An 18253-nucleotide genomic window follows, 5' to 3' on the forward strand; every position below is an offset into this window, starting at 1 on the left:
GAATAATAGTTTTATTACATTACAGTTGAGCCGATATTTGCCTACGCATTTAGTATGTTTTGCACTTGGTAGGTAGAAAAGCTCCGTTGTACTATCGTTATACGTTTTTACAGAATATTTGAAATACATTTAAAATTTAGTGCTAAAGTATTGGGTGGTCTTGTTAACCATTAATTCGTATTGATAAATTCGTAAAATAAGCAATGGTAATTCATTAACCTTAGACATAACTAGGGGGGGGGGGGTAAGAGAAAACTTTTAGCACCCCGGTTTTTTTTTTTTAGACGGTGAAACACCATCGATTTTCAGCGGTTTCAGCACCCCCGTTCGCGCCTTCCGCGATACGTGGAATCCCGAAGAAAAATTAAACGAAAACTAAGTAGCGGCATTATCAAATCACGCGCCCGTCACAATCATAGATAATAGAAGAAACAATTCCATATTGCACAGGACAAGAATCATTTTTAAATAAGCATATGCACAGAGATAATTTAATAAATTTAACAATCAATAAATATGTTGACATTCGTATTTTTCACGAAATTAGAAAAATAAATGATAACAATATTAAGGAAAAACGTACCCGAGCTAAGTTACCAAAGCTTATTCATTTTAGTCATAAGTAAATAATGTGTATTAAATATTGTCATTATACCGACTTATGGATCCAAATTGTGATTTATATATTTATTTAAAATTCGACATAGGTAATATCATTTTAATTATAAATTATAAGTAAATATAAGTATGATTTTGTTATTCAATATTAATATTAAAAATTAACATTAAATATAAAATATGATGAATAACGAAAAGAACTGAATATAAAAAAACACCTATTATAGTTATTGATTATTTAAATTTACAATTTGACATTTTGATAATTAATAAGACCCCTTGTAACCTCAAAATAAATATTTATTCCCGTGTGATAAGTTGTAATGGCCTATTCATTCTTCTATTATCTATGTTAAATATCGTCCTTCGAGTTTTTAAGAAATTGCAACTGATAAAATAATCGTTAACAACATCAATAGAACCGTTATGTTTTAATCGAATATCGTTTCTTAGTTCATTCGTGAAAAATTCTCACCGAGGGAAGTTCCTAACTCTTCACGTTATTTAAATGTTTCTTTTTGCCTTATACATTTTTTTTGTTATTCAAAAACACTTATTTTTATTTTGAATATCCCTGATCACACGTGAATACTTCAAATCAAACTCGACGTAATGTACGCTGTAAAAACACCGAGCAAATACATGACGGCAAAAACTAGAAGAGGTGAGTTCATATTATTATTTAAAATACCTAGAAGGTTACCTATTTATAACATGAAATTTATACTACCGAAACATGGATTTTATCCTTTTTCTCTTCAGGTGTTCGCCATAGTTTTGATCGGCTAGATTCTTTTCGAGAAAATCTAAAAAAAGTTAATGGGACAGAAGAAGAAGAATTACCATCGTATGTATAAAATATAGTACAATGTACATCTTATCTAGTGTTTTTTCAAATCGTCTGTTTAACTTCAACTCAACAGCCCTGAACCAAAGCCAGTATTCCATTCAAACAGTCATCGTAAAGCTTTAAACAAGTGTCAACCTCCACATCAAGATATTTTAAGTCCCCAACATGAAAAACTCATACATTATATGAATCAATGTAAGTATACATTTTATGTTTTAAAATACATTTTATTTAAAATATTACTAAGCTTAAATGTAAAAATTATCATTAATTGTAATATGTTGTATCAACTAACCAATTTTAAGCTGATCTTATTTAATTCACTTTTTTTTTATCCACTATAGATTTTTTTCATATTTTATTAGTTAATATTGAAAATTTATTAATTTATACAAATATATATATATATATAGTTTTAACTACTTCAAAACTACAAATTAGTATTTTCTCTACTTACACTAACTTTAGAAAATCGAGCATCTGAACCGTAACTTTGTTAATAATAAAGTTAATGATTAACATCTTTGTTATATAATAAATATGTATTTTAATTCACTATTAATCTAATACATTTTATTAATATGTATACTTTTAAATTTATTATTATATTCTACTACTTTTTAACTAGTTAATTATAATATTGTATTGTTGGGTATGTATTATTATAAAGTAGGTTGTTAATTAAAATTTAGAAAAATATATTCTTTGTTTATTTTTTAACAATCTACTATTGTATTGCATTTAGGTAATTATAAAATTAACACAATTATATTTAAAAATATGTATATTAATATTTTAATCAAGTACATTGACTTAATATGATTTTTGTTTTAGCTTGGCATTCAGTTATAGAAGATGAAGATTCATCCAAAAGTATATAATTTATAGTAGATATTAAAAATTAATGTATTTAATATCTTATTTTAATTTTATTAGGTTCACAAAAAATTGTTTACTTCAAACCTGAAAATACTACAGAAGTTTTAAATGGTATATATTTGAATTTAAAATTGATTATGTAAAATTTAGTTTTTTTTTTTTTGCTCAGGATTTCAAGCATTTGATTTGGATACATACTGGATCAAACGTTTGTATAACAATATCACCAAGTCTGTGCCGTAAATCTTTCATACTTTAAATTATTTATTAGAAATAATTTTACCAAACTTGCCCATAGCTCATAATGTATCGAAGACATTTGAACACACGCGTATGATTAGTCAATATTGTGTCACAAATTGTAGAAATTAATCGATGTCTTTAGACACTGAATGGGATGGGAAGGGAAATATGGAAGCTAGTAGTGATGTAGTATTACATAGTAGAATCAATGTTATACAATTACCAACTTTAAATTTTGTGCAAGTATTGATTAGTTTATTGTTGTTTCTTTAAATGTACTGTTTTGTTTATAGTTATTATTTTTTTTATTATTATTATTAATTATTATTATACAAATTTATGTTGTGTGTTATCTGAACAAGACTGAAATTTGTATAAAAAAAAAAAAAATAAATAATAATGTGCAATCATTTATTTTTAAAAATAATTTTTGCTGTTTGAAATTTAAACTCCCTGCGATTAAAACAAATGTTTTTATCTGTTAATAATTTTTTTCTTAAACAATTGCTATATAAATGTCAACACTTTTGATATTGGCTTTATTTAATTTATTTACAATATTTCTTTCAAACATTTTTCCTTCATTTATCCGTGATTTATTTTTAAACATTATGTAAATTGAAAGGAATATACAAAGTAGGAATTCAATTGTAATACGACTTGCTTCTTTATCAATAAAATGTTATTAATTAGTTCCTAGGAATTATTATATTTAAAAAATATTAATTCAATGGTTTGTTGTTGAATAAATTAGCTTTTTATATTCTTAAACATGTCATTTAGTATAGATTACAATTCATATGAAGGTGTAAAGTAAAATAGATACATTTTTATAAATATGTAAAATGTACAATAGTTAATCAGTGATCAAATTTTGTTGTTTTGTTGTTGGTAATGATTAATTGGGTTATATGAATAATACTTGAGTAGATAGTTAAAGTTGCTAAAATATATATTTTAAATACATAGAAAATGTGTATATATTTTATTGAAGTAAAATTTGGTAATTTGAATGGATAATTTGACTGCCCCAACAAAAAAGGTCGTAACTCAACTATTTTTTTTCTTTAAAAACTGAAACTTGTAATAATTTCGGTATCTTTCATTGAACTATTGATGTTATTTTTGAAAATGTGCGTTTAAAAATAGAATAAAAATATGAATTGTAATGTTCATTTTACTCATACTGAAAAGTTAGAACAAATGAGTTACGACCTTTTTTGTTGGGGCAGTTGAATCAGTGGTTTGATATAATTTATTATATTTTGATATGTGCCCATAATTTTAATAATCTTATTTTACTTTTTAAAATGTAATAAATTATATATTTCATAAATTATTTTTTTAAAAGAAACATTTTAGGATCTTGATTTGGATTTTGCTACTTTTATTATTCTTTCAACTTCAATATTTAGTCTAATATCTTTATTAATGGCATATAAACAATAATTTATTTTACAAAATTGATTATTTAAATTGTAAAATGAAATATATCATTTTCAATAATTGGTAGATAATAAACAGTTGTTAATAATTAATAGACAATAGTACAGTAAATGGAAATCAAGCATTTATGTTGGTACATCATATTTTTCAAATAAAACAGAATATTTTAGTTATTATAATACAGAATATGAACAATTTATTAAAATGTATAGTTAATCATGTTAATTAATATACTATATTAATACTACATTACATTTTATATGAAATTCACTTATCTTAATTGTATAAATTATGAATAAAACCATTTCCTTTACTAAAAAATAATGAACTAATTGAAAATATACAATATATAAATACTCAATTCAGTATAAACATTGAGTCAAGCCAGCAGAGTAGCTAACATAGATTATTTATAAAACTGATTATAGTTTTGTTTTAGTAAATATTTCACAATTTGTTGCAATCCAAGGATGTTGCATCACATCTTTTAGAGGTAATCTGCTTTTAGGTATTTTAACCAAAAGTTTTGAAACCAGATCTCTAGAACTATCAGTCATGTGAGGTTTAAAACCATAAATTACAGATCTAATTTTTCTGAAAGTTTCAGACTGTTCTGAACTTTCAAATGGAGGAGATCCACATAAAAATTCATAACATAACACTCCCAAACACCAGTTGTCTACATATTCATTATAAGTTTTGGTGTCAACCATCTCTGGTGGTAAATAATCAACAGTTCCACACATAGTACTTCGACTTTTGGATGGTGCATGTACAGACCAACCAAAATCTGCCAATTTAATAACATGATTACTAAATAATAAAAGATTCTCAGGTTTTATATCTCTGTGAATAACACTTTGAGAATGACAATATCTTAGAGCATCAGCCACTTGACGTAAGTAATATGCAGCAGTTGGTTCATTAAAACGTTTATGTGGTTGTGCATTCAATACTTTAAATACCTCACCTTCTTGGGCAAACTCTAATATTAAATATATTTTTTTTTCATCCCAAAAATATGTAAGCATTTTCAGAATGTTTGGATGGTTAAGATGGGTTTGAATTTCAATTTCTCGTCGTACTTGATGTTCCATATGGTCTTTTACCAATTCTGATTTAAACATCATTTTTAATGCAACCATATATTCTGTTCTTTTTTCTCTAGCAAGATAAACACGACCAAATTTTCCACGGCCAAGAGGTGTTCCAATTTCAAAATCATTTAATTTCCACTGAAAATTTGGAGGACGATTAGATCTAATTTCTTTCATAATTTTTTCAATATTTTTAGCAACTTCATTTTTAGGTTTAGTTTTATTGTTTTCTTCTATTTCTGTCTTCATGATAAGATGATTGAAAATCAGCAAATAAAACTGAAATAATAAAAATGTTTATATTAGAGTACAACAAATTTAACTAACATAACATAACTATCCAGTAGGGTAATTGTTTTGGATAGGGCAGATTTCATATAATTAAAAATAAAGATATCCTATTATAATTGAAAAGCAGTTTTGACTTGCAGTCAAAAGTATAGTATTTTTTTTATACAAGATCTGTTAATGTGCTACTTCTAGAAGGATATATATATATATAGTATATAATTTTATAGTATACTGGGTCAAACCTATTTTATTAGAATTTAAAATTAATTTATTTTCACCAAAAATTACTCCTCCAACACTACTATCCAGTAGAAAATATACTAACTAAACCTATATGAAAAAGATAATAGATATTTAGCAAAATTTTGTAGATACATATTGTTTTAATAAGATATATCTTTAATTAAATTTTAATTTTATACTACATCCATATACATAAAGGTACCTAATAAAAGTTAAATATTAGTATAATTAGTACACGGTATGGATTCCTATACAAACATTTTTGTATTCTTATTGATTGCCAATATTTTTATACTGGTAAATGGAGTAGAAAATATAAAGTTTTATTAACAGGTGATTTGATGAAAATGGTGAGCTTTATGTAGTTTTAGGTGTATTAGACCAAAATGTCAAAAGAATTTTTAGACTAAAACATTATGTAATTTAGCAAAAAAATTTCCATTTTATCGGTCTGATGAATTTCTCATTCAATTAAAATATCAATCTGCAATAGGTAAAATATTATTTTCATCTAGTAATGGTCTTTCCGAACTGTTAAATCAAGTATGAGTATAAACTTATCAATTGGATTCGAAGAATTAAAAAAAGGAAATTATTATAATTCCTGTATCAAGTGCTTCAACGGAAAGAAGCTTTTCAACAATGAGAGGAATAAAAATATACCTCAGATAAACTATGAAAAGTTCTAGACTAAACGATTTGATATTACTTTCCATAGATAGGAAAATAAGGGGACAATTTATGGATAATCTATCAGCTGTTATTGATGAGTTTGCTGTCATGAAAATTAGAATTTTTACTTTAAAAATATATTAAAAAATAACAATACGTATATTATTAATTACGAGTATATTAATACTTATAATCAGGGCTCGGGATTTTGTAGTTAAAATCTTAAAAATATGCGCTTAAATATACATTCATTTTTAGTTAAAAGACGTATTAATACAAATTTAATAAAAAAAAAAAAAAAAAAAAAAAAACAAATCTTGCACATATTTACTACACTACTACCAAATTCCGAAATGAAACCTCTCAAGCGACTAATTAAATTTAATTGTTTTTCTTTCTGCATATTTATTTATTTAAGAAAATTATACCACAAATACGATCACTAATAAATGAACTGACACAAGCTACGAAAACAAATACGAACACGAAGACAAACACGACAAAATACGCAGCAACACTTTATGAAGAAATTGATTGTCGTCCGTAGTTTGTCAATTACTGAGTACTAGCAAACAAAATAATACTTTTAAAGACAGATAAATAAAATAAATGGAATTATGCTATTGAGTACCGCCCTATCAGTATTTTTGCAGACGAATTTGACTCTTAATATAATCTTATTAATACATGTGGCTCGTGTACATAGACACGTTGGCCACCCCTGTTATATAAATATGTAGCTAATGTTACCAAAATATACTTAAAAAGTAAATTTTGCTATAATCAATAACTGATTGGTTTATGAGAATTAAATTACTAACTTAATTCATAACTAATTCTCCTAACATAATTATCCAGGGTTATGGTAGAGAGGAGTCATATGGATAAATAAAAAACCATGGTTAATCAAAACTTAATGTAACGAATTATAATTAAATAAATAAATTTATTAATTATGTACATAACAAAGGTGGGCAAGTTAATGAAAATAATTAACTCGAGTTAATTTAAATTATGAGAACACAAGATCTTTAAGTAAAAGGTTAACAGTTAACAATTCATAATTTTAACTCAATAAGTTAAAAGTTAATAGAGAAAAAAAAATATTAAATTTTTAACTAGTTAATGCCCACCTTTGTATATGTATATATGCATCAATTACAGAGAAGTTAATATATGTTTTATTGAATGAAATGCTCATTCACAGTATACCAAATTGCAAAATCCTAACTTCAGATAAAAACACATTTAATGTTGCATGAAAATTATCATAAAATTGCTAAAAAGTAAGGCCTTACATGCCAAACACTATTTATAACAAAGCACTATTTTAAAACTTAAATATTACAAATTTACATTAATTTTCTGAAATATAATAGTATACAACTCACCAGATCAGAATGATGCCCAACTCCGTAGTCCGTACAGCTCTTGAGAATCGTATTTCGGCTAAACACTAATAATATCACAAACAGTTTAACCCATGGAATAGAATATATAATTAACAATAATAATAGGGATTCACTTTAAACTAAAATACTAAAATATTAAACTTGCACATAAAAAATATAATAGTGAATACCCAGCGTAGTAGTGGACGGTTAAGGAATTAGGAAACCGTTCAGTTAAGGTTGGTGGTCGGTAGTGACCAATGGGACGCGTGCATTCGGTTGCATTCAAAATACGGCATTCCCGTTGGCCAGTGATTCCAACGTTATCATATTTTAACTGTCTCGCATATCAGTTATCACTTTTGAAATAATTTTGTTCTCTCTATGGTACCACGACCCAGGGTCAGAAGTAAGTCGAACCAGAGATTATAAGAATATATATATTTATATAAACTGTGGGCATATGTTTTATCATAGGTATTTATCATTAAAATATTTCCGTATGTGCGTTTGTTTCGGCTAGAAAAAAAAAAAAAAAACAATAATAAGTAATAATACGCAACACTCGAAAATGAATATTGTATGCCTAATCGTACGTTGACTAATTCGTGCGTGAACTATGTCGGTATCACCGACATAAACCCGAGCGTAGTTGTTTCTCCTTTTATTCGTGTATGTGACCGCCTCGCACCGATATCCAAACGTGTGACCGTGCAATTTGCTGTATCTCACGGGCGTCTGGGTGAGTGTTATTGGAGTTCCGCCATGAAGGCATCACTATATTTCCTCGTGGTGCTTCTCTATGCCTTATGTCATGGCAATGCTACCCAGGAAAACCAGCCCAAAGAAGTTGTGACCACAGACAACACGAATCCATTGAATTCTTCTAGTACAACGGTTGTCAATAACAATGAAACGCAGGCCAACAACACCACCAATATGGATACGTCAACTTCTGTGGAAGTTCCTTCGAACGAGACTTATGTCATCAATGCTACAGAAAAATCGACATCCATCACGTCTGGTGAACCTGTGCTTCCAAAAAAGGGTTCGGCTGAAGAAGAGCGCAACAGTTCAATCGCCATCTTCTTTGTACTCAGTGTTCTTGCTTTGGGCATACTCCTCATACATCTCATGCTTTCGACACATTTCCAGTATTTACCTGAAAGTGTAGTTATTGTATTCCTGGGTGCCGTTATCGGTCTTATAATTAACCTTATGTCTGAACAGCATATTGCCAACTGGCGTAATGAGGAAGCATTCTCGCCCACAGCATTTTTCCTTGTGCTTTTACCTCCCATTATTTTCGAATCCGGCTACAATTTACATAAAGGAAATTTTTTTCAAAATATTGGTTCTATTTTAGTGTTTGCTATTATTGGCACTACCATTTCAGCCTTGGTTATTGGTGCTGGCGTATATGTTCTTGGTCTGGCACAAGTAGCCTACAAATTAAGTTTTGTTGAAAGCTTTGCATTCGGATCATTGATTTCAGCTGTTGATCCAGTGGCCACAGTTGCTATTTTTCATGCATTGGATGTAGATCCTGTATTAAATATGTTAGTGTTTGGTGAAAGTATATTAAATGATGCAATTGCAATTGTGCTGACTACATCAGTATTACAATCAAATGGACCTGCTATGAGTACTTCTGAAGCCGTATTAACTGGCATTAAACAGTTCTGTTTGATGTTTTTTGCTTCGGCTGGCATTGGAGTAATATTTGCCTTAATTAGTGCTCTACTGTTGAAATATGTAGACCTAAGGAAAACACCTTCATTAGAATTTGCTATGATGCTGGTGTTTACTTATGCTCCTTATGTTTTAGCTGAAGGCATACATTTGTCAGGTAAAATTATTTATACTCACTTTCTTATTCATTTTATATAATGAATTGTTTATTCTAGGAATTATGGCTATTCTGTTCAATGGAATTGTTATGTCACATTATACTCATTTTAATCTGTCAACGGTCACACAAATTACTATGCAACAGACTATGAGAACATTGGCATTTATTGCTGAAACTTGTGTATTTGCTTATCTTGGATTAGCATTATTTAGTTTCAGATTGCACTTTGAACCAGCTTTAGTCATATGGAGTTTAATTCTATGTTTAATTGGACGTGCATGCAACATATTCCCATTAGCTTATTTATGCAATAAATTCAGAGAACATCAAATTACTAAACATATGATGTTCATTATGTGGTTTAGTGGTAAGTTTTTATTATCTAATCTCTTCATTATAAATTATGATGATCATTAGATTAAAGCTCCTATTTTTTTTCTCTAATTTTAATTATTTAAATTACCCTTCCTTCTATTATTTTATAATACATTGCTTGTCAATTAAAGAATTAAGAAATAGTATTGCCAAATTTTGGAATCAATTTATTTATAGAAAAATTATTTAATTTTTTTACACTTCAAATCCCTTTTTACTATTAATAAAATTAATGATGAATCAATTTCATTAATGCTAGTATATTTTGTCTAGAAATTTTGCTGAAACGGCACCCGTCATTGAAATTACTAAAATAGTATTTATATTGAAATAATTATTTACAGATTTTAGGTTTTGTGGTTTTCAATTTATATTAATAAATAAAAAAAACCATATAACATATTTTTTAATTAGAATTATTTACAAGTAGCTGTTTTTATTTAAGGGGAGATGTAGTCTCAGTTTCCCCTGATGAATCGCCTCTGTCTAGATATCCAATGAATCGGTAACATAAAATGTATGCAACATTTAGTATTAAAAAAAAAAAAAAATATATAAGTATAAAAAAAAAATGGTTTAATTTTAGTAAATGTTTTTCTAACATTATACTTAAAAAATCTATTATTCTTGTATTTTTACAAAGATATCATACCGAAAACTATAAATACGGTTTTAATAAAGCTTCTCTATTTAAGTTCTTCTTTTCGTGTGTTGAAATTCTCTGTTGCTGTATTAATGATGGCAAATATTTTATGATTTCCTCAGATTAGAATTTTCCCACAAAAAGCAGAAGTTTTCTTTATTGAATTTATTAATATTTGTTTTAAATTAATAGACATCAAAGAAGATTCAGATTTTGATAGAATACTCCCATTTAATTATTCAGTTCTGTATTCATTATTAATACATTCATTTTGGTTGGGGACTTAATTTTATAATACTGCGTTTAAATGTTATTATCGATTTATTTAGGACTAAGAGGAGCTATTTCATATGCGTTATCATTGCATTTAGAATTTAGTAATGAAACTAGACATGTCATAATCACAACTACGTTGTGTATTATATTAGTTACGACTTTATTGTTTGGTGGTTCAACAATGCCACTAATGAAGGTAATATATAGCTATTAATAAAGTAGAATTAAATTATCAGTGTCTTGATTTTCTTTTTTAGATCTTGCAATCATCAAAAGCTGGGAGAACACCTCGTAGACGGAGAAAAGACAAAGCTATATCTCTTAGTAAAACAAAAGAATGGGTAATTTCAATAAATATTATATAATTATTTTAATTTTAAATATATTTGTAATTATTTATGTAAAATTATGTTAGGGACAAGCAATTGATTCTGAACATTTATCAGAACTAACTGAAGAAGAAATGGAGGTTAATTTTATACAATCAAGAATTAGTGGATTTGCTAAATTGGACATAAGATATTTCATACCATTCTTTACTAGACGTTTTACACAAGAAGTTAGTGTAAAATATATTAAATTATTAAAATATTATAAGGTTTATTATAATAAAAATACTTTCAAGTGTTATATAAAAATATATTTAAATTATACTAATTTGTATATCAATTAATTTTTTTTTTTAGGAATTGAAAGACTGTAAAACTCAGATGACTGATCTGACAAATCAATGGTACCAAGCAATTCGTATATCACCAACAGCATCAGATGATGATAAGATTACAAACAATGGACAGTCTCAGACAACTAGTCGTCAGTCAAGTTGACAATTACAGCAACCACCTATTGTGAGGCAAAGTAATGGAGGGGAAACGCAGTCGTTGATACACCGACAAAACTTCCAAGTATAACAGTTTTGTTTTACAGGTAATAATTTGTTAAGTGACATTCAGAGCTTGTCTGCATCGAGTTTACCACATACGACCGGCCAACCACAATAATATTAACAACTATTTTACTCATTGTACTTAATGTATACATTTTTATAATAGAAAAATATTCATAGAATTATATCAACTATTCCTAATCACTATTTCACAATAAAACTATTCTTGTGAATTGTGTCTTACAGAAAAGTTGTTGTATCTAAAGTATACTTTAACGCTTAAAGTCTGAATTTTTTTAAAAAAATAAGTAATTGCACAATTTTATACTGTTATGTCTGATATTAAAACAAAGTGTGATAGATATTTTAATTTATGTAATTTTGTTTAGTATGTGACATTCTATTTATTTTTTTTGTTTTGTTTAAATATTTAGTTTATCTTATATTTATTACAGTTTCTATATAATTAAATAATTGCCTCGAAAAACAAATCATATATTTTGAATGAAGCTGCATGTGCCATTATATAACTATTTTTGTATAACCAAAATAAAGTATAAAATGAGCTTATTAGTAAGTACACTAGTAAACTATTCTAGTGTGAGCTTGCTTATGTTCACAAAAGTAATTCTATCAAATATTCTTGCCTGCTTCTGCTTTGTTTAAATGATATGTTATTTATTTTTTATTACTACCATTATAAGTTAAATAAATAGAATATTTGAGATATTTTCCCCTACTATTAAAATTTAAACTGAATATTTACTATTCCTTCTGTTAAGATTCAATTAAAATAACCATTTTCTGACGAATAGAAATTAGTGTTGCCTATTTTTTTTATTTTTTTTGAAATAAAAATTAAATAAATTGGCAGTGTTTTTTCGTAATGTTACCTTTTAATTTAAGTAAAATTTTCTTTGTATCATAATCAATTATATTATTTTGTTGATATATTGTTTTCTTGTGATAAAATATACAAATTTTTATCTAAAACAAAATGATTATATTTTTTGCAGTTATCCAAAAATATTAACCAAATTTAATAGTTTGAAAATAGAGCAAGTTATTAAATAATTGCTCAAATTATGTAGTAAGCTGTTGAATTAATTCATAATGATTTCTTAGTAGGCTTTAATTATTCTTATTCTTAGATTTACGTTTGTGGTAATAGTTTTATGTTTTTTGTTTGGTATATTTGCGACAAAATTATGTATACTATAGAAATTTGTAAATTTGACAACAAACTAAATGTAAATGATTATTATGAAAATACATTTATACTGAATTTATTATTTTATTACCAACTAAAATAATTAGGGTCATGAGTTAATATTTTGAATTTATATACGTTATTTATCTGTGATGTTATTGTAAAATATTTTTAACGTTAAATACAACATTTAATATTTTGAATTTTATATTATTTTTTGGATAAATAATGTGTGCATAAATGCAATATAGGTACTGGATTGTATTAGTAAGTATATAAAACTTAAATTTTTTTTAAGTAATCACTTTGCTGTAATGTGCGAACAATGGCAAACTAAAAAAAAAAAAAAACTTAATTTTTTAGAACAACCAGACTTGATTTACTTAAAACAATTAAGTTTTTTGCATAATTGAAAATATTTGATAATGCTCGAAAATTAAAAATGTTATGTCATATTTATGTAAGATATATCACAACTCAATTCTGATGTAGAGTCTGATGTAGTAGTCAATTGCTGATTTAGAGTTTATAAAATCTATAGAAAAAGTGATAAATATATGTTAGATAAAGAAAACAGGTCATAGTACATAATTGTGAGATAATTGAGAATTATATAATATCTGTGGCTGTTATAAAGGGGAGGATCGCCTTTCCCCTTCAGATAATTTTAAATTAAGTATATTGCCAGCCCAACAACACCTATTTGCAAATTTTCGAACTTATGATTTGATAACAAAATATTTTTCTTTTTTATCCACGAATGATATATTTTATTAGTATTATCATACTCTATGTTTTGATTGTTCATGACAGATGTTATTATAAATATAATAATTATTAATATTAATATTAAAATTACTATAAGATACATTTTTTAAATCAATTTATTTATATATTTTTTTTAATGGATTAATGTTAAAGTATGTTAATATTGTTGTTATATAAACATTATTATAAATTTATACCTATAATATGAATGTATATTTTATATTATATGTATATAATATATATATAATAATGTTATGGGGGGAGTGTTGGCTTTTTTTTCGCCCCTCCTCTCTTGAAAATCATGAATAATTGTTACAATTTCCAAATGCTAACAGATAAAAACAAATAAAACAATAAAGTAGTATTATATTTACCATAAGGATGGCATCTGACAGACATGATTGGCTACAACAACAAGGCTTAGCCTTTAGAAGCTGATGATGATACTTACCATGTATTTTTCATATGTTCATAAATGAGTTAACACTTGAGAATTTTAAGAGGATATATTTCTAGAAATTAATGTGTTAGGCATTGAAAGCGAGTGTTAAACTTTAGTTAGTAAAGGATCTGTATATATTTTTTTAAGTCTAGATCAGTGGTTCTTAATCTTTTGGTTCAGCACCCCTTTATCATAATAACTTTCTGTTAACGCTCCCCTCTTATTTAAAATTAAATTTTCTTCCTATAAATATATATATATTCATTCATCAGTATACTAAATTAAAGTAAAAACTCTTATCTTAAGAAAATAGTAATGGTTATATTTTACTCCACTTAACAAAAAAATTTGACTTTATAAAAACATTTTAGTTAACTATGAAAAAAAAAATTATAAAATATAAAAATTATGCCTATCAATGATTGCCCTGAACCTGATGAGTAGTTGCAAATGTGACGATGCCTGGTTCGATATTGGTCAAATCTAAACGTAGATCACCTTTGTTACAAATGTCCAACCGATTTCTTTATTAGGAAAAATCTGAACAACAACGCTGAATCCTTTTTCAACTACATACGTTGACGAGAAAGAAAGAAGCAACAATTTAACATGTTTTGATAGTTGTGGATAAGTGTCTTTAAGCTTGATCTAGTCTAGCTCGTAACCGACTAGCCTAAAAATAAGTTGTGTCTCACAATCGTGCTTAAGATCGATAAACTCCATTTGTAAATAAGATTCGAGATCTTCTACAGATTCAAACGAAAATCGTTCTAAAATCCAATTATAGATTTGTAACTGAAGTAGGTCTTGAAATCTTGATTTCATGTCTTTTTTGAGCTGCAAAATATGATCAGTGAAAATTAGAATTTTCTCTTCTGGAACTGAACCATTTGCGTCTGAACATGAATTGAGATTCGGAAACTAACTCAGTTCTCGACAATTTATGTTTGTTTTGTAAAGATCGAACTGAAAAATGAATAAGGAAATTATTCCTTTGGCCTTGATAAAGTTCATCTTATTCTCTTGGAGCTTCAAATTTATTTCATTCATTTTTTTCAAAAATATCTGTGAGGTACCTACTCGATTTCCATTTTTCGTTGCTTCTAATTGTCCTCTAAGACAGAATCAATTTTATCGAGAGATTCAATGATAGAGTAAAATAATGCGAAAAAAACACAACAATTTTCCTTTGGAAAGCCACCTTACTGCCGTATGCAAAAGTAATCTTTCAAAATCTTCATCATTATCATGAAAAAGTTCTTGAAATATGTGGTAATTGAGTGAATTTGTTTTAATTTTGTTTACAGATTTTATGACTAATTGAAGGGTTTCGTGCAAGACACTGCTTAAGTTTTTTGCAGCTAAATGTTGGTGACGTTTAACACAATGAACACAAATAATATCTGGGACGGTTTTTTTTTAGGTGGGCTATAAACTCAACATGACGACCGGTCATTGAAGGAGCGCCATCCATTGCGTATGCAATAATATTAGTCAAGGGGACATTTTTTCTCATAAAATATTCATCCACCGTTTGAAAAATTGACGACTCTTGGTATCAGTGATCAAAATTGTATCAAATAATACTTCCTTGACGATTTATTATTTTTATTTTTCATTTCCGAGTTTGAAAAAGCTCAGCGCCTCCTTTAAAATTATTGCTCATTCGGAGAGACCGAAATGCCCCCAAGGGGGTGGTATTGCCTCTTTTAAGAACCACTAATCTAGATAATACTTATAATTTTTCAATGAGTTTAAACTTTTAAAATATTGTTTATCCAATAAAAAAGCATTGCATTTGATGTGACTGGTAGTTGAAAATTGTTGTGAAAATGTTTGATCAATTTATATGTATCTTGGATGTAATTTTTTAAGGTTAATGGAAGTAGTAAGTACCGTTTAGTTTTGAGTCTGAATATAATTTATAAACATTATATAAACATTATATAGTGCACTTGTAATAAACATAATAATAACATAGCATATCATATACAACATATTAATATATATATATATATATATTGGAAAACTATCCAAATGTCTATACCTACATTTTTTAATGTGAATTATAAATATATTTTAATAATTTTGAATTTGTTCGTCATTATTATTTCTAATAAATTCTTATTTTAATTACATTTTTTATAAAATCATTATTTAATAGGTAATAAGTAAGTATAATTAATATTGTTTATTAAAAAAAAATATTCCATAAATATATGTACTGATTTATACAATACTATATATGCATAGTGACCACTGTGTTTATTTCTATTTTATAAGTCAATTCATTTTAAATGCTGTCTTAATACTGTTTTAATATCGTTCAAAATATTTGAGATAAATTCAAAATAGTTTATGTAAATAAATATTGATTGTATTTCCAAATATGTCATTTCAATAAAAGGTACAAATATAATTACAGAATTATAGATGTTATATGTGTACATATTAGGTGTATTGTGATATACTTAGATACTTAGATAAAGAATAGGACATCAAATTACATAGTATTATAGATGTTAAACATTTATAACAAAGTATCCTAAATTTAAAACTTAAGATTTACCTTAAAATATCATACAATTAAAATGAATAAATAAAAAAGTTAATATTCTTGAAAACAAACAGAAATTACATACATACTAAACAAAATATAATAAAAAAATCAAAACATATATTTAAAAAAATTTAATTGATTATCTGAATATCTAACACTAGTTGGTAATATGATAATAGGTAGGTAACTCAAATGGTTCAAGATTAGTCATGCAAAAAATATATTATTTCGATTATATTTATTTTTCAGTCTCTCCAAATTCTTAGGAAAATCTACTAAAAAAAGTTTACATACGATCTCACAAGTAGGTACCTAGGTAAGTATAACTGTAATGAATAAAATAACTACCCTGATTTTTTCTCGATTCTATTATTAAAATCTTTACTAATTGTGATGCGTAATTTCGTAAAATAGAAGCAATAATAAAAAAACAAGGTACCCATTAAAGTATTTTATTTAGAGCATTGAGTCTGTAAAAATTTGCATTATTCAAATGTAAATAATAATAACGATAGAGAATAAAAAACATAAAAAAATTACTCGATTCTTTTTATTATCAATCATCCATACTCAAACATTACTTATACATACTAGATAGGATGTGTTACAAGAAAAACTATAAACAAATGGTTTACATTGTTCAACAAATTTAAATAAGTTATGCCATCAAAAGAAAGAGTAATGAACAATATATTATTAAAAAAAAAGATTATAGTTTGTCAGTAATAATCTGTTTAGTGTTTACACATGTACAAATGAGTAAGAGAAAAATATATAACACGCTTAACTAAAACACTATATACCTAATTGAATTATATGTTAATTGAAAATAAATACCTTTTGTAGTAGTTATCGTTTTATTGACATTGTAAAATGTGCTTAAAGTACCATTATTGACCAATATTGCGAAAAAAATCCCCCAACTATTTGGGGTCGGCCACTCTTGTCCTTAACTTCCCCATTCGTCTCAATTTTCTACATCCCCTACGCATACACCACCAGCCCTCATATCCTCAATCGTATCCAACCATCTCTTCTTGGCCTTTTTATATTAGTTATAAAATAATATACATTTCTCATTTCACTCGGAATCTAAAATGAAATGACTGTTGTTTATATAAAATACACCATACTTTTCAATAGATATTTTAGTATCATGTATAATATAAAATCAAAAAATACCACATTAGTCAGATAATTGTATTTTTCCATTCATTATTGTTATTATTTGTGATTTTTTATTTTAACAAAAGCCTATCAAACGTTATAAAATCTGTATATGAATAAGTATAAATATTAATTTAATATGTTTATTAAAAAAAAGTGATTGCTAAGAATAATTTAACAATTATTAAACTTATCATCGAGCTGAATAAATATTATACGACTATATGAGACAGTATTGGAAAATATAATATTATAAGTTATATAGGTATCCATAAATATATAATATATGCAGTGGTGGAAGCAGTGGCGTACCTGTGTAACATTTTTTGGGGGGGGGGGGGGCA

At 26.5% G+C, this 18253-nt stretch overlaps 3 protein-coding genes across 3 annotated transcripts; 2 read left to right on the plus strand and 1 right to left on the minus strand.

Moving 5' to 3' along the window:
* Window positions 1-992: 992 nt before the first annotated feature.
* On the plus strand, window positions 993-2950 carry LOC112691956. The gene is made up of 6 exons (XM_025566439.1): window positions 993-1282; window positions 1381-1465; window positions 1542-1663; window positions 2303-2341; window positions 2405-2458; window positions 2517-2950. Exons 1-6 carry the CDS (start codon window positions 1231-1233, stop codon window positions 2588-2590), a joined length of 426 nt encoding a protein of 141 aa, XP_025422224.1. The 5' UTR covers window positions 993-1230; the 3' UTR covers window positions 2591-2950.
* A 1368-nt stretch (window positions 2951-4318) lies between these two features.
* Window positions 4319-7965, minus strand: LOC112691980 (aurora kinase C-like). Its single transcript, XM_025566467.1, has 2 exons — window positions 7731-7965; window positions 4319-5412 (listed from the first exon to the last, which is right to left on the minus strand). The coding sequence occupies exon 2, from the start codon at window positions 5380-5382 to the stop codon at window positions 4459-4461; it is 924 nt and encodes a 307-aa protein (XP_025422252.1). The 5' UTR covers window positions 5383-5412; window positions 7731-7965; the 3' UTR covers window positions 4319-4458.
* Window positions 7966-8217: 252 nt separating this feature from the next.
* LOC112691981 (sodium/hydrogen exchanger 8-like) lies at window positions 8218-12154 on the plus strand (the record flags this gene model as incomplete). Its single annotated transcript, XM_025566468.1, is given in 7 exon segments — window positions 8218-9579; window positions 9638-9949; window positions 10930-11072; window positions 11134-11217; window positions 11292-11435; window positions 11563-11734; window positions 11804-12154. Coding segments are annotated over 6 exon segments (2091 nt in total). The 5' UTR covers window positions 8218-8312.
* Window positions 12155-18253: the final 6099 nt, after the last annotated feature.

This window comes from Sipha flava, unplaced genomic scaffold, assembly GCF_003268045.1.
Source record: "Sipha flava isolate LNK unplaced genomic scaffold, YSA_version1 68_pilon_pilon, whole genome shotgun sequence".
Lineage (NCBI taxonomy): Eukaryota > Metazoa > Arthropoda > Insecta > Hemiptera > Aphididae > Sipha > Sipha flava.